Genomic DNA, 25,583 nt, shown 5'->3' with positions numbered 1-25,583 from the left:
TTTTCAGGACAAATCCTCTCTGTTCAGGCTGCCTCCAGATGTTACCAAGTTTCTGTGTCCTTAACAGTTGTTGGGCACTCTGAGTGTTGGCCTGGGCCTTTCCCACACGTGCGTGCAGCTCCAGGTGTGCGTTTGTGAGGAGCAGCAGTGAGCGCTGTCCCTCAGGTCTCTTCTGCTGCCATATTCAGTAATGCCCAAAGGCTCTGGGCTAAACTCACCCAGCACACGCTGCTGCCTTGCCCCATCCTCGGCAGGTGCTTAAAAGGTCAGTTCTAGATCTCTTGAGACAGGAGTTCTGAGTGCTTTGTCTGAGGATCAAATCACGACCTTGACACAGCCAGGTGTAACAGTTTAGGGTTGGCCTGCATCCATCCATCAATTGGAGGACGGAGGATAAGTTAGGAAGCTCTCTTAAAAATCCTATCTGGTTTAATTTGCTGTGCTCTTCTGTTTCAGTTTTGTACATAGTTTAGTACAGTTTGAATGTCTAGAAAAGCCTGCTGAGCAAACAAAAACTGCTGGGAGAGCAGAGATTTTAAGGAGGCAGGAGCGCCTCACTGGGCTGCTGGCACTCTGGGAGGGGCAATTTAATCCATCCAGCCCTCTTTTCCCAAAGTTCATACAGACCTTCACTCTTTCCTCGGCAAAGGGTCCCTGATCCTTGCAGGAGGGGCACTGCACCACCTCTCAAAGGAGCGGGTCAAAAAGTTTTTTACAGCTCCCGAACCATGTTTTCCTTAGGACTTGGAGAGGCCTTCATGGAAGCGGGATTTTTCTTTTAAAAAATAGATGTGAAAACTAGATGGGACTTCCAGAATTGTATCAGACAGCCTCAGTTTCTGCACCGTAAGCTGTAGTGCCACATGGCAATTGGTGTGCATTATGCATCTGAAACTAAAGCTGAGAAAAATGACGGCGAGCTGTGCTGGCAGGCGGTTCAATGGAACTATGCAGCGGCCCGGAGTCCATTAAGCCTCCCTGGGACACTGACACGTGCAGTTAACACTCTCCGCCGATGTATTTCCTTTTCGGCGCGATACTTTTCTTTATCAGAGCGGGCACATCCGCAGCGGAGCCTCCCCCGGGCGGTAAAAGCTCCGCGGCCGCCGGCCCTGAGGGGGCCGGGCCGGGCTGACCCCGCCCGCCATGGCCGCCGGGCCGCGCGGTCACGTGCCCCCGGCCTCCCGCACACGTGACCGCCTCCCCGCCCCGCTCGGGCGGAAGTGACGTCAGGGCGGTCGGTGCGCAGTTGTGCGGTGCGGCCGGCGCGGAGCGGCCGCCCCCTCCCGTCCCGTCCCGTGCCCGCGGGGCCGCGCACGCACCCACGCACGCAGGCGCGGGGACGCGCACGCACGGCCGCAGCCAGCGCCCGCCGCGCCGCCCGCACGCAGCGCCGCCGCTCACGGTGAGTGCGGGCCGGGCCCGCCGGGGGCGCGGGGAGGGACCCCGGGCCCGCCGCCATCCCGGGACAGGTGCGGGCCGCGGCGCCGCGGCCCGGCCGGCGGAGGGGAGCGTGCGGCGCCGGCCGGGCCCGCGGGGCTCCGGCCGTAACAGGTACCTGCGCAGGGCCCGCGGCCTCCCGCGGCTCGGCCCCCGCGCCGGGCGGGACGCGCTGAGGGCACGGCGGCGCCGGTCGCTGATGGCAGCGCAGCATCGTCCGGGTGGGAACTTGGTAAAAATTGACGGTGTCGTCATGAGGGCTCCGGCCGGCTGCGTTCCCCGATCCACAGCACCAGGGGCTGCAGCTGCGTGCTGAGCGGTGTGGGGGCCGTGCGTGCGCTCTGCCCGGTACCTTTGTGAGCTGCAGGCGGCAACCCAGTCTCGGTCCTCGGTGGTCTCTGGCGAGACAGAAAGGAAAAAGGTACAAACGGTGTTTGCGGTGCTTCTCTACATCGTTTGGAGCCATGTAAACACCAGCCAAATGGTGAAATCGGTGCTCCGAGAAAGGTAAAAAGTCAAGGATTCGATGAGGGCAGTCACCCAGCTCTCAGGGGCAGAAGAGCTGGACTTGATTTATTCTTGAATCGCAGTGTGCGTGTTAGCTGCCGTGGCCAGACTTTGTGTCTGCTCTGATGTGATTTTGCTGCGAGATGTGTAATTGTCAGTGTCATAAAACTTCACCCTCGTAGAACGCAACCTCTCCCTGCGCGTTGGGGTGTAATTGCACACTCTTAACTCTGGAAAGGAGCAGGACTGAAGAGGCTTTTGGGAATTCTATGTTCGTTGTGGTTTGCGGCAGTTTCATGTTATTTCAGAAAGTAATAGGGAGTAAACTGAAAATTAATTTAATGAAAGAATGCTTTATAGGATTTTAGGAAGAAGCAGGGCTCCGGGGCTTAACTAAAAAGTTACAAATACAATTCCTTCATACAGTAAGTTATATTCTTCCAATTGGATATCTTTTTCCATTTCTCATAGTTGATTAACTTCCCCTAAATTTGGCAATAGTCAGGCTTCTGTGATTCTTATAGTAAGGATTTGGTGATTTGAGGACTTGTTTGAGATGAGAGTACGCAAAGTTATACAGGAGATGCAGGGATTGGAGCTGGCAGCTTCTGTCCCCTTGTGCCAAAGCAGTTGTAGACTTTGAGAAATATTGTGCTGTTTGTTTTATGTTTCCATAAGTTAGAAGGGTTTTTTTCAAGAAGGTTTTGGAATATTTTGGAGACTAGAGCAATGCCACAATGTACAAATGAAGTTGGACCACAAACAGGAGCTTAGTTACGGGGTTCTTTTGTGTAGGTTTTCTTTTTGTGAATGACATATGAAACTGTTGAGTCTTTCACATCTAGTCACATTGACTCTGTCCTTACTGACACTGAGTACAAGTAGTGTTGGTCTTAATATATGTGTATTTTACATAGAAAAAAACCCTCTTAACAAACCCTTGGTAAATCAGGCTTACAGGTGAGAGTTGTATTCACTGGAAAGGATTTAAAAGCCTAAACTGCTCCATTCCTTTTTCAGTCTTAGGAAAAAAGGCATGCACACAAAAATATAGAAGAGTGCTTGGAGGTGTCTTATCCTTTCTCTATGGCAACATCTTGTAACTCAAGCAGAGGAGGAAGACTTGCATAGGAATGAGAGCTCCAGCGTTGTATTTTACTTTATATGTGGACTTCAAGTAAAGTCGTTAACTGTCCTTTTCTCGGCTGTGGTTCTGCAGCCTCAGTGTGTCCTGTCACTATCCAGTCCTGCTCCCTTCCTTGCACTGGAGCTGGTCTTGGCCATTTAGGGATGTGTCTCAAGCTGATGGATGGAAAACCAGCAATCCTTTATCCCGAAATCCTCCAGCAGAGCCCACAGTCCTGGCGCCAGCTCAGCTGATCTGGCCTAGTGGGGGGTCCCGGTGCAGGGATTGCTTGCCAGCTGAGTGCCAGTTCTGTGTGAGCACTGGTTACAGCTGCCTGCACTCCTGGGCTACCATAAACCCCTGCCCTCCCCTCAACAGGCTTTTCCTCCTTCCTGGGAAAATTCAGTGACCTTTTTTGAGGTCTTTGGATGAACGGAAGAAATTAAGTACTACCTGCCAGTACTAGTACAGCATGGGATGCCTTGTCTTGGTCTTTATAATATGAGCCCCCTTTTTTAAACTAATTGTGAGAAAAGTGCCTGTTATTTGGCCTTGGGTTTGCTTCAGATGGCCTGTTTGGTGGCTGAAGTTTTAACAGAACATAGTGTAACTGAGGCTTTAATCATCAGTTACTTGAAGTGTCATGAGCTGTTTTCTTTGCTTCTTAGCAGTGGAAATTACTTCTTTTAGGTTACCAGCTACCAGGCACTGGTGTATTTTACTTGTATTATGCTTTGACTGGAAGTCAAACGGGTAAAATGTAGAGCATTATTAAGATGGTAGGTAACTTAGTAAGTGGAAACTGGGTCATTTGTACAATTTCATGGCAAATGGCATGCTGAAAGTGTTCCAGAATGGAGTGATGTTAAACACTGCAATGACTTAGTCTGCTTAAGATGCAAGAAGGAAAATGTTACTGGGCCACAGTAGTGTCCTTTAGCCAAGGTATTTGGAGTTTCTTCCCCAGTTCTTGTGATGGAATTGTCATAAAAAAAGCACTAAGTGGCATTTGGTAAATCTTATTCTGGTAGTGTTTCTGCACAACTTTGAAAATGAGGAATAAGACAATACATGTGTTGCAGAGGAATGTGCAATTCGTCTCACAGTGTTTGCACTGATCTGTGGGTTTTTACATTCATCGCTGTGAAATGATTTTTAAAAGCAGAGTTTCCTGGGAGCATGCTTGTTCCAAGTGTAGCAGGAAAAGCTGTGTGCAAAACAGATCCAACGGGGAGTGCTAGAGCTTCAGCATTAGCAGTGCTTGGCCTTTGTGCTCAGCTTCCAAAAACGTGGGTTTAAGAGGAGGGTGGTTGTCCTGGTATCTGTACCAAGACGAGATCTAACAGCCCTGATGAAAACTGAGGTTTGATTGCCTGACTTTGGAGAGAGAGAAAGGTGAAGGTTTGCACTTCCCAGCATCCTTGTGCAGTCTTTAATCAGAGCATCTTTAATAAGGATGATTGCCTTCATTTCAGCTGAAAAAGTAATTCATATACAGTTAGCTCTGTGCAATTTATATACAGATGATGCACTGTAGACACTTATTTGCATACCCATTAACATGAGAATGCTTTGGAGGGAATGCCAACAGAGCAGTTGAAAGACACAGATTCTTTGGGTTCCCTTTATACCAGTCCTCCGTAGTGTTTGATGTGGACTTGGAGCATTCCAGGGAAGTGGACTGCAAGGTTCCACATCTCAGTGTAACAGAGCGGGGTGGTTGCAACCACTGTGTAATACTGCGTAATTATGCTTACATGTTAGGTCCTTCAGAGAAGACCTGAAAATAATTACTTTTAATTAGAAGTGGTCTGGTGTTTTGTCTGCATTGCAGACTGCGAGCACTTTCCGTAGGTTGGTGGCTCTGACTTGTCTGTCAGCGGTGAAAAAGTACATCCCTGTCCCACCAAAGCTGAATTAACTTGTGTGTGTGTACACAAGTGAAGTTGGAAGCGTGGATTAATTTGAAGTGGAAGTGAACAGCTTCAGGCTACCAGTGATGTAGGGTTTTTTCCCCCCTTACTTAAATGCAGTTCCTCTCTCAGTCTGTATTTCCTTTGAGATCAAGTCTGTATTATCTGATATTTTCTATCCATTTTCTCTACCTCTTCATATTTGTGTGGCTTCTTTTTAAGTCCTCTCCCGTAGTGTATGTCCATGTATTGTTCTGCAGTCATCGTCTATTAATATTTCCAATAGCTGGGGGGTTTTTGTGTATTTTGCCTAAATATTCACAGAATGCCCTTGCTGATTTTCCACCTGACAGTTCTCTTTTTGTTCACTGCCATTCAGAATGGTGAGAAGGTTCCAGAGTCTTTTCTCCTAATTGCTGTAGGGACTGCAAGGAGGAGCAGCACATTTGTAGGGTATGAGGGTGTGGGAGAGCACTGTGTCGTTTGAGTGGAAAGGTTTATCCATCTCCTTAAGACTTTAACTCCATAACTGGGAAATGCTAAAAGCCAAAGTGAAGCTTGAGCCCCTAAGAATTTTGTAAATTTAGAGACAAAATGTGGCAAAATCAACACTGAAAGTGAAGCAGAAATACACATGAGAAGAAAGTGCAGGGAGATAGAAAAAGGGAACAGACTGAAAGTTTTCAAATAAGTGAGCTTCAACCTTTGGAGAGAAGAATACACTGAAGAAAGTATGGGAGAAAAGAGCAGCCTTGCTAAAAGAAAACGCTGGTCCCACAAAATACACCTGCTGATTATGGTGCAGAATTAACGCTGCCAAAACTCCACAGGGCTTCAGTGGAATATAGCGCTTTGTACTTGAAGTGTAGCTTGCTGTAGAACATTTTCAAAGAGATTTGTTTCAAATGGCACTTGATGTGGGTCAGGTGATTAAAATGTGCTGCTCTGGGGAGCTTTATTCATACTAAATGATATAAATGGCAGCTCGTTTGGTTTGCAACTCAGTGGATTCTGTTTTCTTGATGTGTAATCACGTATGAATCTGAATGAAAAAGGCAGTTCTATGTAAGTTAGTGTTATTGGGAAGTAAGGGGGGGAAGCCTAAGAAACTAGTGAATCTTGTAATTCTCTTATATTGACTAGGAGTGTTTTGTGACACCTGAATATAAACTTTCTGACAGCACTTACTGGTTCCTAATTTTGCACAAATGGCTGTTTTATATCTGTCATGTACTTGGTAGGTGCTGCGAATTCTCTTGGCACAGAGCTGGTTTTAGTGTTCCTTTAAAAAGCAAACTATTTATGCTTTATAGAGTCACCATAGGTTTATCAGTGCAGCAATTCTGATAAACTCCACTTGGATTCCTGCCATAACATATTCTGTAACTAAGGTAGTGCATGTGCAATTAAACTTCCTTGTTTCATAGACTTCATTTACGAAATTTACTTAAACTGTGTTTAACTGCTGAACACCCAGTTGGTTTAAGTAAGACAGCATCTCGAGATGTAGAAGAGGAAGTTCAAGTGTCAGCAGTCAATAAGAAAGTCTGGTTTCATAGGCTGCCTTTCTGTGTTGGGTGCTTGCAGGGAGAATCATAGATGTCCTCAGTTGGAAGGTACGCATGGGATCATCAGTCCAGCTCCTGGCCCTGCACAGCACCCCAGGAATTCCACTGTGTCCTGAGAGCATTGTCCAAACACTCCTGGAGCTGTGTCAGGCCTGGTGCTGTGAGCCCTGCCCTGGGGAGCCTGTTCAGTGCCCAGCCACCCTCTGGGGCAAGCACCTTTTTCAAATATCCAACATAAACCTCCCCTGTGAAGTGGTAGATCTGTGTATCTATATGCAGAAAATCAGAGGAGTGAAGGTACTGAGCTTTAAATATGAAGGTTTTTTCCTAAAATACTGTTACAGTAGCTGCAAACAGTATTCTATATGAGGCACTTGAGAAAGCATCTTCAATACAATTTTATTTTCCTTGGTGTTTGCATACAAGTTTCTTTTTAAAATAGGATTTGGTTTTATTCCTGTGGGTGATGCTGGCTGTAGGGGCCCGGTTTTTGTGTGAATGCATCATTCAGAAATGACTGGATACCACTGCTGGCTTGTCATAGGCTCTGAAGAACTTGGCAGGAAGTAAAGAGAGAGGTGTGGGCTGGCTGTGTACATGCACAGAGTCTTTTGCCACTTCTGTAGTAGTTGGGTGTTTGATAATTTAGTGCTGGTGAAGGAATGCCAGGCTCGGGTAAAAGACTGGAATGCCAGGCTCAAAGTGCCAGTAAGAACAGACCGAAAGTATTTGCATCCCTTGGCCAGAAGCTTCAAGAAAGAAAGGGGAGGAAAGCGAGGTTGATAGATGGCAGAGAGATGGTGAGTGATTGATAGATGGCAGAGAGCTGCTGAGTGATGGGGCACGAGGAGAGGAGAACCCCTGCGGTGGGTTTGGATCTGCGCACCACGGGGGGGCTCTGGGCAATGGAAATATTTTGAAAGCGTGCTCCGCAACAGGGAATGTTTCATTCCTGAGACATTCTCTAGCTGATTGAGGGTTGGGATGCTTTGAAACTTCCTCCTGCAGTGATTCTGTCCTGCCCGTAGCTACAGCTTTAATATTGAGAAGTAGTGGAATTGCTGCTTTTTCCTTCCTTACATTTTCTTCCAGTGCGTTTCCTCAGTTTCCAGTTCCACGTTAGTTGTTGAGTTTTCAGGCTTTCCCAATACTTAAGTAAATACTGATTTTCTTTTTCTTTATTCCTGATTCAGTTACTGAAATCATGAATCCTGTGTATAGCCCTGGATCTTCTGGGGTTCCCTATGCAAATGCCAAAGGAATTGGTTATCCAGGTAAGCAACTCCATTTTCTGAGTTTTGGTTGCACTGCTCGTTGTTTATGCTTAAGAAGAAATAGTCAGTTCATTAATGCCTTCATGGAGATCTGTTTTGGGATTGGGATGAGGTTGATTTTAAATTTAAAAAGTGACATATCAAGAGTGATGTTATTTCTTCTGTTACATTTCTAACTTCAGTATCTCTTCCAATGGGGCTTATTTTAGGAGTTCTAATAATTACGCCCTGCAAGAAGAGGAGGCAATCTATTTCTGCTGCCAGTTGACTGGCACTCTTAACCTTTCTATCCTCTAATTCGTGTTCATGCTGTCTGTTCTCTGACTGCCCAAAGCATGGCATCAAAGGTGGGACCAAGAAAATGGCCAAAAATGGTTTTGAAACTGAAGTACATTAGATTTCTTGTTTTATTTGCTTCTCATTGACTTAAAGTTTCTCATGAGGATTTTTGGCCCCCTCATCTCCTAGTGTATGTGCAAGGAGGCTTCATTCTGATATCTCTGTAGTCTAAAAGTTGGATGAGGCAAAATTAGATTTGGACAGAACTTCCCAGGAAGGCTGAAGAGAAGCCCATGTGCCTCTGGGAGACATTTCAAGCAGCATGCCTTGATGCTGCCTTTTTTTCTGTTCTCTGACAGAAGGGAGTTTCCATCCTGGGAGAGACTCCAGGGTCTTTTCTGCTCAGCTTTGTATTTCATAAGAATAACTTCTTCAGCTTTTACAGGGAGGTTGTTTTGTGATTTAGTTGGTGTCTGTGTTGGGAGGCAGAAATTATTCTGTGCTGGTAGTGGTTATATTCTTGGTAGTTGTACTGTATTTTCCTGCTGGTATTTACCATTCTTAAATCTGTTTTTCACCTTGGGTAGTGCACTAGAATTCCTGTTTTCCTGTTATACTTTTCTCTGTTCCTCCTTCTAAATAGTGGTACATAAATTAATCCTCTTTATTGGCTTGATTGTCTCAAAAGCATTTTAATTTTATTTTTTCATGTTCTCAAACTAGTGTACCTTCCCTGATTTCTTCAGTATTTATAAGTATATATATAAGTTATATATATATATAGCAAAATGTGCTGAAATGTTTTTGAGTCCGTTGAGTGACTGGAATGGTGCAGTTATAAATTGTAAAGCTGACACTGTGTAACCATAAGTCCTGCAGGATGCTTTTACTCTGTAACTGAGTTGTAAAGGTTGTAGTAATCTTATAATAAGGCAAGCAGCCTAATGTAAGGGACATTTGTTTCTGTATTTATAATAGATTGCTTTTCCCAGCCTTTCTTTAGCTTTAGATAAAGATTGTTATGGATTATTTGAATATAACTTCATATCTTTAGCTCTGTTCATCTTCTAAACTCAGATTTATATTAACCAGGTTTTGATTTGTACTTATAAGCATCTACATATTGCATTGAGGTTCTTGTCTATACTAAACTAAGTTGTACCTTAATATATTTAGGAAAAAATACTATTGTAGATTCATAAATAGCAGTTTAAACAACATTACCATCTCTAATCTTTTATTCTACTATTACGTATATACTACACTATATATTAAATTATGTAAGTACCTTTTGCCAGTCTGCATAACTAAAATATATGGAATTGAAGTAGGATTGCTACAGAAGTGCCCTAAATGTTGTGCTGCAATGTGGTTACATAGAATTCTCCCTTGCAGTCGGTTGGGCAGTTCACACAACTGTGACCCTTAAATTCAGCATAGTCAATAATGTGTTACACCATTAGATAGTTTGCTGAGCTGCCTGGGCCAGACTTTAGGACTGTGGGAAAAGTACAAAGCACATTCTCTAAAATGAAAAGTAGACTTGCATTTTAGGATTTTTTTAAAAAATGTTGCATGACTAAGTCCCCTTTCTTTGCTTCTCCTAATTTAAAAGCTGCAGATTCTCCACTCAGGATCATTGCATTTACATTGGTTGCATGGTAATAGAAAGTGAGGATACATGGCAGTAGGTGGAATGCATTATTGAAAGGCAGTGTGTTTCTAAAGTGGTTTCATATTTAATAACTGTTTATATTATACTACATCTGTTTTAGGCTGTTGGATAATTTTACAGCAGCCAGAAATCAATACTCAAATATTCTCACATGGACGGAGGTTTCCTTGTAGAAGCTAAAACTGCTGCTTGTTGTAGTTAAATTTTCCACAAATAATCTTTCTTGAGTAGCTCAGAGTGCTCCACAATGCAGCTAAAGCTGTGAAGAATGAAAGAAAGGACTGAAAATGTTTCCCACACACACTTTTGCAGATGTGTAGTGTGTTTGAGTAAGGTAAAGCTGTACTAAAAGCTTTCCACCAGCAGCTTGTGAGTTTGAAAACTGAAGAGCTATCTACACTCTGAAAACTTGTTACTTGGATATGTTATGTGACTTGGATATGTTATTTTTAACTTTGGTTTTTAAGCCTAAGGCTTTTCTTAGGCTTCTCCATGCTGACCACCTCGTAGTAGTGCCAAGTGTATGTCACTTGATATGTTTACAGAACTGGGTTAGCATATATAGTCCTGAGCTAAGTAATTCTTATTGTTGGGAGTAATTGCTGAGGACTCTGGGAGTCATAGTGAAATAAAAACCCTTCAAATTTGAACAGCAGTTTAAAACTAAGCCCTGACAGTGGGTATGCAAATATTAATTGCCTTTTATCTGAAGGAGCTGCAATCTTTATATGAAGTGAGCAGAATGTGGTAGTAACTCCATTGTTCTGAATACAGATATTACTTGGTTTCACAGCTTTGAATGATGTAAATAGGTTCTTGGGAAAACTAATAGCTGTGATTAATTCAGAAATTTCACTTAATCTGAACAAGCTTTGTGTCTTTCAGGTAACAAGCTTTTGCTAATGCTGTGTTGTGCCTTACACTAGAGTGTATCACAGTGTTCTCTGGCGCAGAAGTGTTTCACTGTCGTTTTGCCAGCATCTCTGTGAATCACTCATTACTGTTGTTAGAGTGTGTGTCTGAAACTGGGGAGCTTGTTTGATATCTAGTGTAGTAGCAAATATGTGTCAAATTCAGCAAGCAGTTTGGAAAGCTACTGCTTTGTACTTTCTACTTGAGATCCCTCTGATCTGGAGAGTCAGAGTCACTCGAACTTACAGGGATTTATTTCTGTAAAAAGGTCTATTCAGATAAGTACTGTATGTGATGCCTTTTTTGGGGCTACCTAAAAACAGAGGCCAGACAAAATCCAGGGAATAAACAGCAGTTGTATTTATTGAAGGGCTTTCAGGTACATTTAGGGCAGACAAAGGCCCCCCAGGGGCTACACCCAAAAATGGACAACGGGTCACAGGTTTTCACACTGTTATGAGTTTGGTCCATTTGCGTATTGGGAGTAAATCTCCCAATTACAACTTCAGGTAATGAAGTTATTTACCCCAAATTTGCTCCCCCAAACTCACTTTTGTTCACATTTTTCAGGGCCTGAGACAGTGAGGTGTCCTTGATTGCCAGGCCTGGAGAGGAATTGTGTCTGACCAAAATGGGGAAACAGCAGCTCACTCTGTGTGTGGAATTTAGAGTTATATACTAAAGAATTGCAGGGTTACAAACACATAAAAAATACAAAAGCTAAAATCCTAAGGCATCATTCATACATCACACCAGGAGGAGTGCAGGACAGTTACACAGAACTTGGTTTTCCAACTAACTTGAGAGTTACTTGGCCGATGGAGGTGGCTGGAAGAGGAGTGCAAGAGAGACTGGACTTGTGAAATCGTAGCTGTTCTCTTCACTTAGCATTCATCTTCAGGGAGCTTGGGAGAAGAGGATTGCGGTGTTTTATTTGAGGAGGTGTGATTGAAGGCTGTTTGCTTGCCTCAGTGGGAGCATGTGCAATGAGAGTAAAGTCAGTCTAGAAAATAACTGTGGTGTGTTCTTTCTTCTAGCTGGCTTCCCAATGGGCTATGCAGCGGCTGCTCCTGCCTATTCCCCCAACATGTATCCTGGAGCAAATCCTACCTTCCAGACAGGTATGTGCCATTGGATGTCACAGCAGCAACCTCACCTTTGCAAATGGTTAAAAGCAAGAATGAGGAAAAGCTGTAGGGGCTCACAGTAACTGTGGGATAAGTTTTATGTTACCTTGAATGTGACTCATAAGGCATCATCTGATTAAATTAAAAGTATTATAATCTTAAATCATACTGCATGCACCTTCCGAGAAGGGAACAGCTGAGGTTTTAGCTGTTTTTTCTATATTTCCGGATGATCCTTGAGGTTTGCATTGCATTTCCTTTCACTGCTTCCTTCATGGTTCTGGTGGCTTTGCATCCTTCTGGTCATTTCCAGATTCCTGTTTTTTCGTCTCTGTTCTCCTCAAAATTACTCTTTTTCATCCCTTTCTTAAATCATATCTTTCCAAGTTGAGCTTTCTGGGTTCTCTCTGCCCTTAAGGTTGTCTTGCACAAGCTGATAGTCTGGAAAACCTGGTTGCTGGGTAAAACTGATTGACCATTGTGGATGCAGGGCAAGGACTTGGGTTACTGCGCTTACATGTGTGTCATTTAAGGAAGGGAATGGGATGAGCCTAGGGAAAGGAAAATCAGACATGAAAAACAAGGTGCTCACCAAAGTTATTTTTGTGTAGTTCTGCTTTCACTAGTAGAACATGATTTTAATGTGCTAATCATTGAAATGAAACAGAAGCTGGTAGTGTTTCATTTCCACTTAAAGCAGGAACATGCACCTGATATGACTACAGAGTATTCTCCCGATGGTTATTTTGAATGGGAAGGAATTCCTTACATTGCTTTGTTAGTGTAGAGCTGGGCATCCTCAGATCTCTTTCACTTCCATGAATTATGCCAGTTTTCCAGAGATACATGTGGCACATAACCAAGTTTGTCCCTGAAGGCCCTTGTGTAATTTATGGCAGTAGGAAAGGATGCTGCTTGAAGTTGGGAAGCTTATGCTGTGGAAGCTTGCTTGGTACTGAAGTTCAGTGTTCATATTGGATGGACTTCATTAACTACCAGGAGACTCTTCAGGGTGTGGCAGTAATTACTGAGGCAAAAGACTCATCTAAAATGTTTGCCCTGCAGAACCTGTTAGAAGTGTGTAGCTTTCCTTGGAACTGTGTGGGATTCTGGTTGGTGCAGTCTCTGTCACTGTCCAGTTTGCTGCTTAGGGGCAGAGTGAGTGCAGACTCGTGCTTTGTCTTGTTTTTGGCCTTGAATTTAAAGTAAGGAAACAGCTTAATGTTAGAAGTTCCAGAAACTAAAAAGAAAATCAATCCCATGGCTGGGTATTGCCACTGTGGCCGTATCATATCTAGGGCTGCCAGCTTGCATCTGCACTGGATTGCTTCAGAGCTTACCCTGAGAGCCATGTTCAAGGGAGAGCAGTTCCCATCAGGGTAGAACTCCTAGCTCGGGTGGTAGAGCCCCATGTGGGCTTTTATTATTGGCTTTATTGCTGTCAGGCCCTTCAGTTTCACTGCCTTCGGTGCTGCCCTGCATATATGCTGCAGCTCTGCTGAGGAGGGGCTCTAGGCTTTGATCCTGGGGTCAGGTAACTGAAAGGTAGCTCCAGTCTTAGTACAGTTTGCAAATCCCATTGCAGATCAGGAAGCTCAGGCCAAGCTGCATGGAATCAATTTAACAAATCATGGGAATTCTGGCAAAGATTCTTGACCTGTTAGACTTAATCATGTTGTAATATTAGTTCACATTGATTAGTCTTGGAATATATCTCATGCTATATAGCAAAGTCAAAGAACCTTTTCACTTCTAAGGAAAAGCAATAAAGATGCATAAAAGTCATATACTGTCATTGAATGTCATTAATTTTTTTAAAAACTAGTGCTGTTAGTCTTTATTGCTGTTGAATGGGAAGTAAGCTTTTATTTCAGAACTAAGAATAGCTTTAATTTTTAGCTGCTCTTCAAGCTGTGAACAAAAGTTCAAAATCTACAGACCTCTAATTCAGGCAGATAACAACTTGGAGTGCTTTGTCCTAACAGCTGGGATTTTTTTTATCTTTTATAACCTTTCTGATGTAGCAGCTTGTTTGTAGAATCAAAGCTTTTGTAAATTCATATTGTGCAGCAGTATTTGAATGTGCTGTACCACTGCTGTTACAAAAGGGTACTTTTTTACAGGTAACTGTCTTAAATTACAGTGGTTTTGACTTACCCTGTCATTTATTGTTAATGCCTTTGCTGCATATTAGGGAGAGAAAATAAATGGGATGGCAGAATACCTCTTGTGCAGATTTACCGCTTTGCAAGAATGAAAGAGAAATTGCCTGTGCAGCTGCATCAGTGGGTTTTTAGAATGGAAGTGGGCTTCACTGAGGACATGGTTGTAGTGATTCTTCATGTTCAGCATTTTGTAGCTGGGGTTTTCACCACAAATAGCTCCCCATACTAATAGAAGTTACTTCCTCAGCATGCTGGATCTGTGAGATACTTGGGATCTCTAAAAGTAAGAGTTCAGAATAGGTGCTGTGGTGTAGCTTTTCTAAAGGTAAAAACTGTATTAAAAAGAAGCAGTAAACCTATTTCTTTGTTAGCTAAACAACTTTTAGTTGCAAGGGTGTCATGAAATTGCATAGAAGCCCAGACATCTTCAAGAAGAATGAAGGTCACGTGTCATCATGCTGTTTGCACAGACTGATGTTTGATGGCACAAATGCCAGCATTCTTTCTGCTGTACATCTTCAGATCTGATCTCTGTATTGAAGTCAGTTTAAAATCAACCTAATCTTTACTCCAATGTTTTTTTTGTTCTGTTTTTGTTTGTTTTTTTGTTTATAATAATTACTAAGTGTCCTTTCTTGCACTAACTATAGATTGTACCTGTGAATGTTGTGTCTCCTGGTGGGGTAGACCTGCATGAGATCCAAGATCTTTTCACAGAAGCATAGGCAAGGGCCTTGATGCCTTCTCCAAACTAGGTCATGCCTGTTTTATGCTGCCCTGGATGTTACTGCTGCTGCTGAGGTGTTTGTATTCCCACTCTGGCCATAGAATAATCTTGGGAGCATAGCACACAGAAACATCATTTAAAAAAAAAATATATATAGTAATCTCCTTCATGCTTCTTCAAGCCCTTGTTCTGACCCTGAGACCTTGTCTGATGAGGGATGGAGAAATGATGAAAAAGCTGTCTTTGGGCAGGGTCTGAACCAGCAGTTTCCACTTATCCTTGTAAAAATTCAACAGTTCCAAACATTTACAAATGCAGGCTGATTTTGGGGACCTTGTAATAGTAATGCCAACCACTTTCTGATGGCATCTGAAATCTTACTGTAGTATTGAAACAATTCATAAGTGATGTTTAAGGGTATGTCTACACATATACTACAAAAAAAAAAAAAAAAGACTTAAGGATCTTAAAGTGCCTTCCAAGTCAGATTTACAGTTGCACTGAACTTTGCATTGTTTGTGTTTTAAAGGTACAGCATTTCATGTTTATTTTAGCCAGTTCAGAAAATGCCAGGAAACAAATAGAAGGAAAGGTAAGTTGAAGTAGAGGTTGCAGATTTTGTCTCTGTTCCCTAAAAATCCATAATGAGGTATTTAGATGATTGTGGCTTTTGAAATTCTCACTCTTGTGCTGTATCATCTCCCACAGCAGGTTAGTTGAGTGCTCCTGTGTTTTGCCAGTACGATTTGGGGGTGTGTGGAGAATTGACTGACACATCGCCAAGTCCTCCTGTGGAGGGGAGCTGCCTGGTATTTCATGTGTTACTGTGAAAATGCGCTTTTTGCCCCATATCCATAGGCTTGAAAAAGAAATGGTCCAAGTATAGAGTTACCTTTGCATGCTTAGTTGACACAGTCAAATACTATTTCCAGACTGTTGCTAGTAATAGATAAATGACACAATTTGTGCTTGGGTATTGGGACTAATTTACCAGGTACTCACATGGAGCTTATGGAGTTGGGAAATATGAAAATTGTTGCACCTGACGGTGGGAAGCAGCGCGCTGCTGAGTGTTTTAACGCGGATTTCCTTTTGTTTCAGGTTACACGCCAGGCACCCCGTACAAAGTGTCCTGTTCACCCACCAGTGGGGCAGTGCCGCCGTACTCGTCGTCACCAAACCCCTACCAGACTGCTGTGTACCCAGTCCGAAGTGCCTACCCCCAGCAGAACCCATATGCACAGGTACACAGCCACAAAAGGCCTCTGGGGGCACCTCTGGGGGCCCTGTAATACCTCTGTGAACTCTTTAACTTTTCACCACAGTCACTTCTTTGTGCATGGAGAGAAGTTTGGGCTGCCTGCAGTAAGAATTCTTAATACAATGTTTTTGTGTGTGTGTGCAATTTTACATCCTCTCTTGCATCACAGTTACTCAGCATTACTGCTAATGTGTTCATTCTTTGAAGAGAGACTAAATTCAGCAGATATCAAAATGTGCTGGATCCTATAACTACCAATATCCAGATTTTTGTTTTGTCAAAAATTGTCATAATTTTTGTTATGACAATTTTGTTGTGTTGTAATTTCAGGGATTTACCAAGTCTCATGCTTGGGAAGCTGTTGAAAATTATTAAAAAGGATAGAATTAAGACAACTCAGTAAATATGATATTTTAGGGAAAAGTTGGCCCTCTTTGCATAGTGGGGACTCACCTGACACGTAAGCAGTAGCTGAAGAGGTTTAATCAGCATGTAACATTCTTTTCAGTCTGCTTAGTGTACTTGGATTTGCCAAAAATATTGGATTCTTTTACTAAAAGCAGCTGAATAAAAAGTTGTGAAAGGATGAGAGGTTGTGTCATGGATTAATGTATGAAAAGGACCAAAGGGAGGGGAATGAATGATGAATGAGCCCTTATTGTCAGAGGTACAGTCAGCATCTACAAAGGTCCCTGCATCACATCTTACCCTAAATGCCTTAAGAAGGGATAAAATGCTAAATTGTGAGTGAAACACAACTGTAATAGTTACAACAAATGTTTCAGCTTCTGCTCTGGGAATTCATTGCATTTAGAGTAATACTTTTATTTTACGATACATTTGTGAATGAAGCTATCACGTATCCTCCCCAGCAGATACACTGTAATTACTTCCCCTACCGTTCTTTCTCCAACAGCAAGGCACTTACTACACACAGCCTTTGTATGCAGCACCACCCCACGTAATCCACCACACCACAGTCGTGCAGCCCAATGGAATGCCAGCAACCATGTACCCTGCTCCGATCCCGCCGCCCCGAGGGAACGGCGTCACCATGGGCATGGTGGCTGGGACAACGATGGCAATGTCAGCAGGTGGGTGCTCTCACCAGCAGGGCTTCTTACACTCTGTGAGGCTCTCCTTTGAGCCTGGGGGAACACAGAATGGGATGGCACAGGTGCACTTGACAGAGTCATACAAACGTCAGGTCAGAAGGACTTGTGCAGCTCGTGTGTCTTCTGAGTGAGTCCAGCAAAGTCAGGGTTTGTTCTTCTTCCGGAGTACCTTGATCACGTCTAAAGATGGAGATGCAACATCCTCCTTTCAAAGTTGGTATTGTAGGACAGCAGTTTTTCTTCATACCTGTATAGAATATCACTTGCTCTTGCACCCTTTGTTTCTCCTCATACCAGTTCAAGAGTGTGACTTCCTCTTCTCTATGCTAGTTGAAAGCTGCAGCCTCTTAGAGCTGAGGAAAATGCAGTGTTCTGGGCTCACCCCTTGTATCACAGACCTTCCTTGTCTTGAGGTACAGCACTCCCCATGTGTTTGTACTGCCTGCAGGTCCTCTGTGTCATGGACAATGGTTGGGGATGTCTCCTTCCTGTTGCCACAGTCTTTTGGTGGTGGTGTTTTAGAGAGAATGGTGTTTAACCAATAATTCAGTCTCACCCATGAGTGCTTACTTGAGGGGGTGTCATGCTTTGAACCATGCTCAGTGGGTATTAACTCACAAAAGCGTAAGTTCACACAAGGGACGCTAATTTAAAAATCTAAAAAAAAGAGCCATAAGTTTGTTTCGAGATTCTGGTTTCTATCTTGTCAAAGTTACGATTTGATTTGAGAAACCTCAAAACTAGAGGAGTTAGGTGTCACAAGCTGAGCTAACATTAGAGCTTCATTTGTGGGGAAAAAGCCTATCTGTAATAATGCAAACAAGAACTAATTTATTCTGATTTATCAGTCAAGTTATCTCTGCCATCAAATATTCTTAATGGCACGTAAAGCCTGCAGTGGGGAGAGTTGCTTGTGTTGCAGGGTTTCTGCTAGAGCTATTTTTGAGTTATGAATATCTTTTTATGCATTGGCCTAAACATCCACTGGGCTAAAATGGCCCTCTGGCATGAAGGTTTGAAGAAGATTGGGACTGCAGTGCAAAATGATACTGGTAATTTTGAAGATGAGTAAGTTGTAATTGTCTTTAAAATTACTTGGGTTTTTTTCTCCCCCCTCCTTTTTTTTTTTTTTTTTTTTTAATCTCTTTCTGTCTCTTTTTTTCCTCTCTCTTTCTCTACTAGAATTTTTGCTAAGTGAACAACTTTTCTCTTCATTCCAGGTACTTTGTTGACAACTCATTCCCCGACTCCAGTAGCCCCTCATCCAGTTACCATGCCCACGTATCGGGCTCCAGGAACACCAACCTATAGTTATGTGCCCCCACAGTGGTGATCATCCTGGCAGTCAGTGTAAGTTGCATTTAAAGCAGTCAATCTTTCCTACAAACAACAGCATTTCAGGTTCTTTTGGTGGCATTTTGCAGATGGTAAGCAATTGGGGGAGGGTGCTTCTACAGTATTCTAATTGAGCAGGAATACTCAAAAATATTACTGGAGTTTCTTGAGTGGTCTGTGTCTTCACAAGTCATGAATCATTTTTCATGATGTGTGATTGTCAAATATGAAAGAATGAGCTTAAAGTTGGCCTTATTAAAATACATCTGGAATTAAATATATTCAGTATTTTGGAATCATTTGGTAATTGTTGAATTCAGCAGTATTGTGATTCCTGAGTGAATGTATTTGACTTTGTCATCAAATTATCTGTGATTGGCTAAATATGTAGGCAAGGTGTTTTGCCTTGCTCGGAGGGTGACTATTCCTCACAAGCTGCTGAAATAGATAACCTTGAGATAATTTCATATATTCACTCTGTTTCAGGGAAGTATCAGTTTGTACCTCATGCAGTCAGCATGGAAAAGGCATTTTTAGTGTGAAACAAAATTTAGATTGTGGGTTTTGAGAAAAGGAGTTTTAATTTTGAAATCTGCTATAAAGTGGATGGATTTTAGGGCTGTAATCTGTGTCAAACTGACACAAGGACGGATGTTTTTGTGATACCCACTTAATTTCTGGTTTGTTTAGTTATTTTTAGCACAAGCTGAAAACAGCTTCATTTGAAATAGTGACTTGTCAGACCAACTGAACTTGAGATTTTCACTTTCAAATTTAGTTTTTGACAAAAGTTAACTTGTTTTTAACTTTCTCTGGATTTCTGTTCCAGCAGTTAGAAGGACTGAGTTCTGAGATTGCAGGTGACCATTCCCTTTGAGTTAGTAATGTAGCAGCCATTTCTCATTTTGCTGTGATGCTGCACAGCTGTCTGCAGATCAGAAATGTTTCTCATTAAGTATTTCAGCCAAGAGTCTCACATTACATGAATATAAGAAGTGAAAATTGTGCTGGGAATAAACCCATGACTGCTGGTAATTAAATTTAGCACAAAATACCTTCTTAATATTGCATCCTCTACATTAAAAACAAAGGTGGTTCTGACAGAAAGCTGGACTGGACATGACAAGAGCAAGTCCATGCAGTGTGTTCTTAGCCCAAAACGTGTCAGGTGGCAGGATAAGTGCTAGGGTAACATTATTTAACACTTAGCATTTGTTGGTGTACATGGTGCATGCAATGTTAGTGTGTTCTGCCACACTCAAATTGTATTTCACCTAATTGAGAGTATTTCCCACTCTTTTCCCCCCTCTTAATACAGGTTTAAAGATGGGAGATATGCAATCAAGAAATTGAGGTTTAAAAGTTGGTGCTGAAGCCCTCATGCCTCCAACCAGGACTTTCCTTCTGAATGCTTTCAACACTTGGCTAAACACTACTAATTCCTGATCACTGAAGATTTTCCAGTGCTGCATATCTTACATCTTGGAACTCCAGCAGTTAGTCTTAAAGCAAATCCTGTTTTGTGGACTGTCTTGCAATTTTTTAGCTAATTATAATGATAAAAAGGGAGTATAAATTTATTCTGATCCATATCTAGTTGAATGCATGTTAAAACACAAAAACAAAGCTTGCTCAATCTACCTGCAGTGACTGATGCAAAAACCATCATATGCAAATCCAAAGGAACCGAAAAGTATTTTACAACTTGTATCACTAATGCACTGTTGTAATGTATGCAGGGTCTGACAAGGTAGAATCATGAAAGTGAGTTTCTTTCTAGAATACCATAACATTCATTAGATGAGTGCTTCAGCCTGTTTCGGGTTGATGGAGTTGCCAGTTTAAAAGGGGCATATTTTTGTTTAAGTGATGTGTTCTTTTCAAAATTCAGCTGATAAATTGGAGTGACTGGAAAATGAGTCAGACGAGCTGTAGACATCCCGCACACCATTAGTTTACTTCATACCTTTTCATTTTCATTGTATGGAATCAGTGTTATACAGATGCTCTTAAGGATCAGAATGAAATGACAAAGGTAATGCTGTGTGTGCCAGTAAATAAGGCAAACTTCCTCGAGGCAAAACTGGCTCTTAGGAATAGTAGGAGGTGTTATCACCTGCAGAATGAATAACATGTCCTGGGGAGATTTCTATCCAGTACTATCTTTCAGATAATGCAAGATGTGTCAAAGTGAGACTGCCGCACACACTGATAGAAAAACCCTTCCTTTTAGTTCTCAGTTGAGCAAATTTGTGCTGTTTTTCCTAAAGAATGTTGTAGTCAGTTAAAAACATATGTGCAGTTGATCCAGCTTGCTTTCCAGAAACTTAAGGAGTGCAAGGGCTTTCTGCAACAGAGTTCAGCTGCGTGTTATTCTGAGGAAAGCTTGTGTGCCTGATGAGTATGTTAAAGGGGAACAAATCATTTTAACACAATTTCCTTATTATCTACTTGCAGTATGGGCTATGGATACTCTGTAGTAGGGCTGCCAGAATATAGAGGGTTTAAATAGCAGTTTCATTTTGGTTTTTTTTTTTCATGAAAATATTTGTAATTGAAGTAGGAGCCATTTGTTGGTTACAGCCTTTTGATGTGTTTTCTTAGCATTTTCTTTTTTTTTTACTTCCTAAATTGCACTCGGAAGCACGTAAAATAAGACTCGACTGCAGATTAGCATTTCATTGCAATGAGTCATTTGTGATATTCTTTCTTGCAGTTTCAATTTTTAAAGTACCTCAAAGCAAATGCTGTGGGGATAAAGGGCTAGCCTTGGAACCCATTTGTATACCAAAATTGTTATGGGGAAGATTTTAAATTTTTAAATTTGAATATTGCACATTCAAACCAAGGTTCTTCTTAAACCTGCTTGATTTACAATTCCAGAAAGATGCAATTTTTTTTTATACATTCTGCCTGCAATAAATTATGCAGTAAATGGATATAAAATGTTGTTCCCTTTTAAGCATTTACACAGAGGTATATCAGGCTGTCTTGTTCTCGTAGGTTAACTTCCATTCAGAATTAAATTTTTTGAGGTTGTGTATCTTAGTTAATGCTTTGTTTTGGGGTGTTCTGCTCCTGTACAGGTTTGGCAGCTGATTTGGAGTAGCATCAGTACTGATTTAGTGCTGCCATCCCAGTACTCTGCCCTGGTGAGAGGCTTGTGTACCTTCATACCCCATTGGTGGTTAGAGCCTTCAGTAACTTTATTTTTTACAGTAAGCACTCTCTGTATTTTGTACCCTTTTTTTTTTTTTTTTTTAAATAAAGTTTAGGTTTATTTTGCATGAATCACTGTCAGTGGATGGCCCCCTTATTTCTAATGCCTTGACCATAACTATGTTGTTGGAATAAGTACTTTCAACCTTACTCATGAGCACTTATCTGCAGCTTAGGGATTTCCATATGTTTTTATATGGAGCAGAAAATTATCCGAGACACACTTAGTAGAAGGTGTAGTGCTTTGCTCAGTCTGTGTAACAATTCCATTTGTGTGTTAGATTGGCAGCTGTGATCAGTCAGGTGTGGCAGAGCACAGTGAGCACCAAGGCAGGGCGCTCGTCCTCAGCGTGGCTCTGACCAGGAGCTGAGGGCTGGAGCGGAGCTCTGAGGGCCAGGCTGGAAGTTTTGCCGTCTCCTGTCTCATCACCGTGAGCTAAAGTCATAGGAGAGAACTTCCATGAATGCTGCAATAGAGAAATAGTTAAGGAATGAATATAACTTCCTATATATTTGCTCTAACTTCAGATTCCTAAATGTCATCTTGGAATTGGTCTCCGTGCAGTATTCCATAACACTTAGGCAGTCTCACTTACTTGAGCACTTTTTTTTCTAGGTTGCATTATGGGATTCATCCAGGAGGGAGAAACTGTACCTTTTTCAGAGGTACTGCACCTTCCAGTCCTGAGCGATTCTGATCCTACTGGGAGGCTGGAGCTTGTCTCCAGGAGTTGTTCTGAAAAGTAACCAAAAGCACAGTGCAGGGGGACGGGGGGAATATGTGTATATATAACTATCTTAATGGTATTTTGTTGCAAATAGTAGAAAGCATGGATATAAAACTGCAGTGGGGGAAATTGTACATCATTAAATAGGCGTTTACACAGTGAGGGTCTTACGAAACATTCTCTCCTGCTTTTTATAGAACATTCCCTATTTAGAATTCCTTTATAAATGAAAACGCAGTCTGTGTTTGCACTAAAGCTCCTCAGCAAACGAAAAGAGCTAGTGCAGTAGAGACATTTCAGATCAAGCTTCTCTTTAAAAAAAGAAAACTTTTATGGCAGCTTTATATGACTAAAAAAAAAAAAAAAAAGTACTACTATAAACCTGGAACTGAAAATAACCGTTGCAGCAATAACAAAGAGAAGTCCAAGAATTTTTTTTTTTTAATTCAAATTTCAGGTGTTGCGTCTAGATAAAGTATTTTTTAAAAACCGAGGTATTCCCTATGTCAGTAACAGCTGATGAAAATGTCTTTTAAATGTAGCAGCAGCGAAAGAAAAATGGCTAATAATTGGCTCCAAAACCACATAGCCCTAGTCAGCATGGTGGTGGTGAACTAAACACTAGGAAGGAAAAGAGACAACCTACTACTAGATGTTGCTTTTATGCTTGTTGTGACCCTCTCGTGTTTGGAGTTTCTAGGAGACATGCAGGAATGCTGCTCAAGAAAGCTTCATTTGGAGTGTACTATGCAAGTTAAATGCTTAGATGCAGCAGTAGGTGAAAAAACTCCTTTACTGTAGTTGAAGTTCTTCCTTGTATTGCTCCATCCACGGAAAAAGCGAACCAAACAACAGAAGCAAGCCACCACCCATCAGTAGCACCGTGTCTTGGTGTTGTCAGGAGAGCTGAGGGTGCAGAGCTGCACGCCTGGGTACTCAGCATTGCCCGCTCTCCGTGCAGCGTTCCGCCTCCGCTGCTCCCGGGGGAGCAAACGGGCATTGACCTGGGCTCGCTCCCCAGCACAGTTCCACACCGTTCGTTTGGGTTGTGCTCAAAGAGGTGAGCACAGCAGTCTGACACCACCGCCTCGCTCTAGGGTCAAACTCACGGCAGGAGTGGCGACTCCCGTGTGTGTGAAACCTCCCAGCTTAGGAACGGGAGCAGTAGTGATGCTTCAGCTGGAGCTCGAGGCACGGGACAGAGCCCCTGGCTGTGCCTGCCTGGGCTGTGGGCTGCGTTTGTGCAGTGTTCTTAGGAAACCCGCCTGCCCCAGCTCGTGTCGGTCCAGGCAGGTTCCTCAGCGCTGGCAGGCAGGCTTTGGGAAGGCTGGGAAAGAACCTGGCAGTTCCAGCTCCCTCACACTGCTCTCATTAGGAAGTGTCAGTTTCTAGTCCTGTGTTGTGTCAGCTCCAGGCTTCCTGCAGAGCCCCCCAGGAGGAGGTGAGATGCCACAGGGCAGGAGCACCTGCAGCAGGGCTGGCCCAGAGTTGAGCTGGCTCCTGAGAGGACTCCGGGCAGCCTGGAGCCCCTGCCCAGGGTGCTGAGGGCAGGCGAGGTGTCCCGTAGGCACCAGAGAGGGGTGAGCAACAGTGGGGACGAGAAACCTTCTCTTGTGCAGGGTTGCATATAACACTGAAACGTCTGAATTTCAAAAATAACAATACGTAGTAAGGGTCCGTTTGTGATTTTTAAATCTGGGCAATTTATGGGCCTTGACGATCAACATCAAGAAAATGAACGTGACTTCTCTAAACTGGTTGTGACTTTTGGGCACTTAGCAGGCAAACTGGGAAAGCTTTTTTTAGCTGGCTGCTGTACAGACTTGTTTTAAGTAGAAGGGATTTGTTAGTGGATTTTTTTAATTGTAATGCTATTATTGGCTGCCCTCCTGTCTTAAGATCTAAAAAAGTGAGTGCATGCAATGGAAGTACAAGAGGCCCCAGTAATAGTTCTCCATGTTTGTTATGAAATAGACACAGGTTTCCTTTTTATGACTTTTTTTAAAACTGTCTTAGGAACAGTTGTATTGGTACTTTTTTTTTTAAGTTTAGGTCAATGTTGTCTTCCAGAATAAGTTTTAAGGCATCACTCACTCCTGCATTGAACTATCGCATCAACACAAAGAGTGGAGATTCCATTCTGAGCCAGTTCAATTGTGAAAATTCATACTTTTTTTATTTTTTATGCAATTCAATGAGTAGATGAGCTCAAGTTTAAATTCTTAAAAGCACGTTTATTGTAACAAGAATTGTTATGTATTAATACTTCAGTTTTCAATAAAGATTGACTTGTGTTGCTTATTGTGGTTTTTTTCCTACTGTCTTTGGTGACATCCTTCCAGAAACCATTCTGTGCTGGAGAGCAGTATGGTACACTTAAACTCTTCAAGCTGATGGAATCTGGTGCTTGATGGAAGCAAAGCAAAATGTTGAAATGTGATGAGTGACTTTTCTCAGGAAGGTTTCTTCATGCCTGACAGAACACAGGGGAAGGGCTCCCCAGTGGGGAATCGACTGCCCTAAGCTGTCCTGTCTGAGAGTATGGTAAAGATGTTCAACCCTGCCTTGTCCCCTTTTGAGACATTTCCTTGGGCTTGGGAGGTTTTATTTTATAGCTTAAAACAAAGGAAATGGAACAGATGTAAAAACTGCTAATACTTCAGCATTTGCTTCATAGCAAACCCGTGCTGTTTGATTGGGAAGGTGACAGCCCTGAGCAGAAAGCTGTTATAAATCAGTGTCTCGAGTGTTCCCCAGAAGGAAAAGAGCAGAGTAGGTGTGAAGTGTGGGTAATTATTCCTGGTTCTTTAGTGTGTGGGTGGTAGTAAAGCTCAGGGGGAACAACTAAGCTGCTTGAACTAACTGGCTATTTTCATTTATTGTAGGTCTCCAAAAATAACAATAACTTACCTGGTAACCTTCTGGAAAAAAGCAACACGTGGAAGAGGAAGGTGCAACGTGACTGCATCAATCTGCAGGAATAGTGTTTCATTGTCAGGATTATTGCTACAGGTAGTTTTAAGTAGTTGAGCTGCTAAAATTGTAGCCAAGCACAAGGGATACCATGGACAGATTTTTTTATTTTTTTTTTTCCCCAGTGTGTTTTACCTCAAGCTAATTGTTGGTCAGTTATCCTGGCATTGCTTTCGTGGTACAGGTAATAGGTTTGGGAGTGCTTTCTGTAGTGCACTGCAGCTGATGAAAATTCATAA

General features: G+C 42.5%; 1 protein-coding gene across 2 annotated transcripts; it reads left to right on the top strand.

The window, feature by feature from the left end:
• Positions 1-1,359: 1,359 nt before the first annotated feature.
• On the top strand, positions 1,360-24,672 carry FAM168B (family with sequence similarity 168 member B). 2 transcript variants are annotated; one of them, XM_040074130.2, is made up of 7 exons: positions 1,360-1,405; positions 7,748-7,828; positions 11,732-11,815; positions 15,815-15,957; positions 16,891-17,068; positions 18,310-18,439; positions 19,743-24,672. In XM_040074130.2, the coding sequence occupies exons 2-6, from the start codon at positions 7,759-7,761 to the stop codon at positions 18,420-18,422; spliced, it is 588 nt and encodes a 195-aa protein (XP_039930064.1). In that variant the 5' UTR covers positions 1,360-1,405; positions 7,748-7,758; the 3' UTR covers positions 18,423-18,439; positions 19,743-24,672. The 2 variants fall into 2 exon arrangements, with proteins under 2 accessions (XP_039930064.1, XP_058277919.1); XM_058421936.1 differs by lacking the exon at positions 1,360-1,405 and adding an exon at positions 1,843-1,861.
• Positions 24,673-25,583: the final 911 nt, after the last annotated feature.

Source organism: Hirundo rustica, chromosome 10, assembly GCF_015227805.2.
Source record: "Hirundo rustica isolate bHirRus1 chromosome 10, bHirRus1.pri.v3, whole genome shotgun sequence".
Lineage (NCBI taxonomy): Eukaryota > Metazoa > Chordata > Aves > Passeriformes > Hirundinidae > Hirundo > Hirundo rustica.
The sequence above is the reverse complement of the archived record's forward strand: the minus strand, read 5'-3'. Positions and strand labels throughout refer to the sequence as shown.

Coding starts and splice junctions, on each gene's coding strand:
- FAM168B (XM_040074130.2), top strand. CDS start 7,759: ATGAATCCTGTGTATAGCCCTGGATCTTCTGGGGTTCCCTATGCAAAT. Junction 15,958..16,890: donor AGCAGAACCCATATGCACAG/GTACACAGCCAC, acceptor TTTCTCCAACAG/CAAGGCACTTACTACACACA. Junction 17,069..18,309: donor AACGATGGCAATGTCAGCAG/GTGGGTGCTCTC, acceptor TCTTCATTCCAG/GTACTTTGTTGACAACTCAT.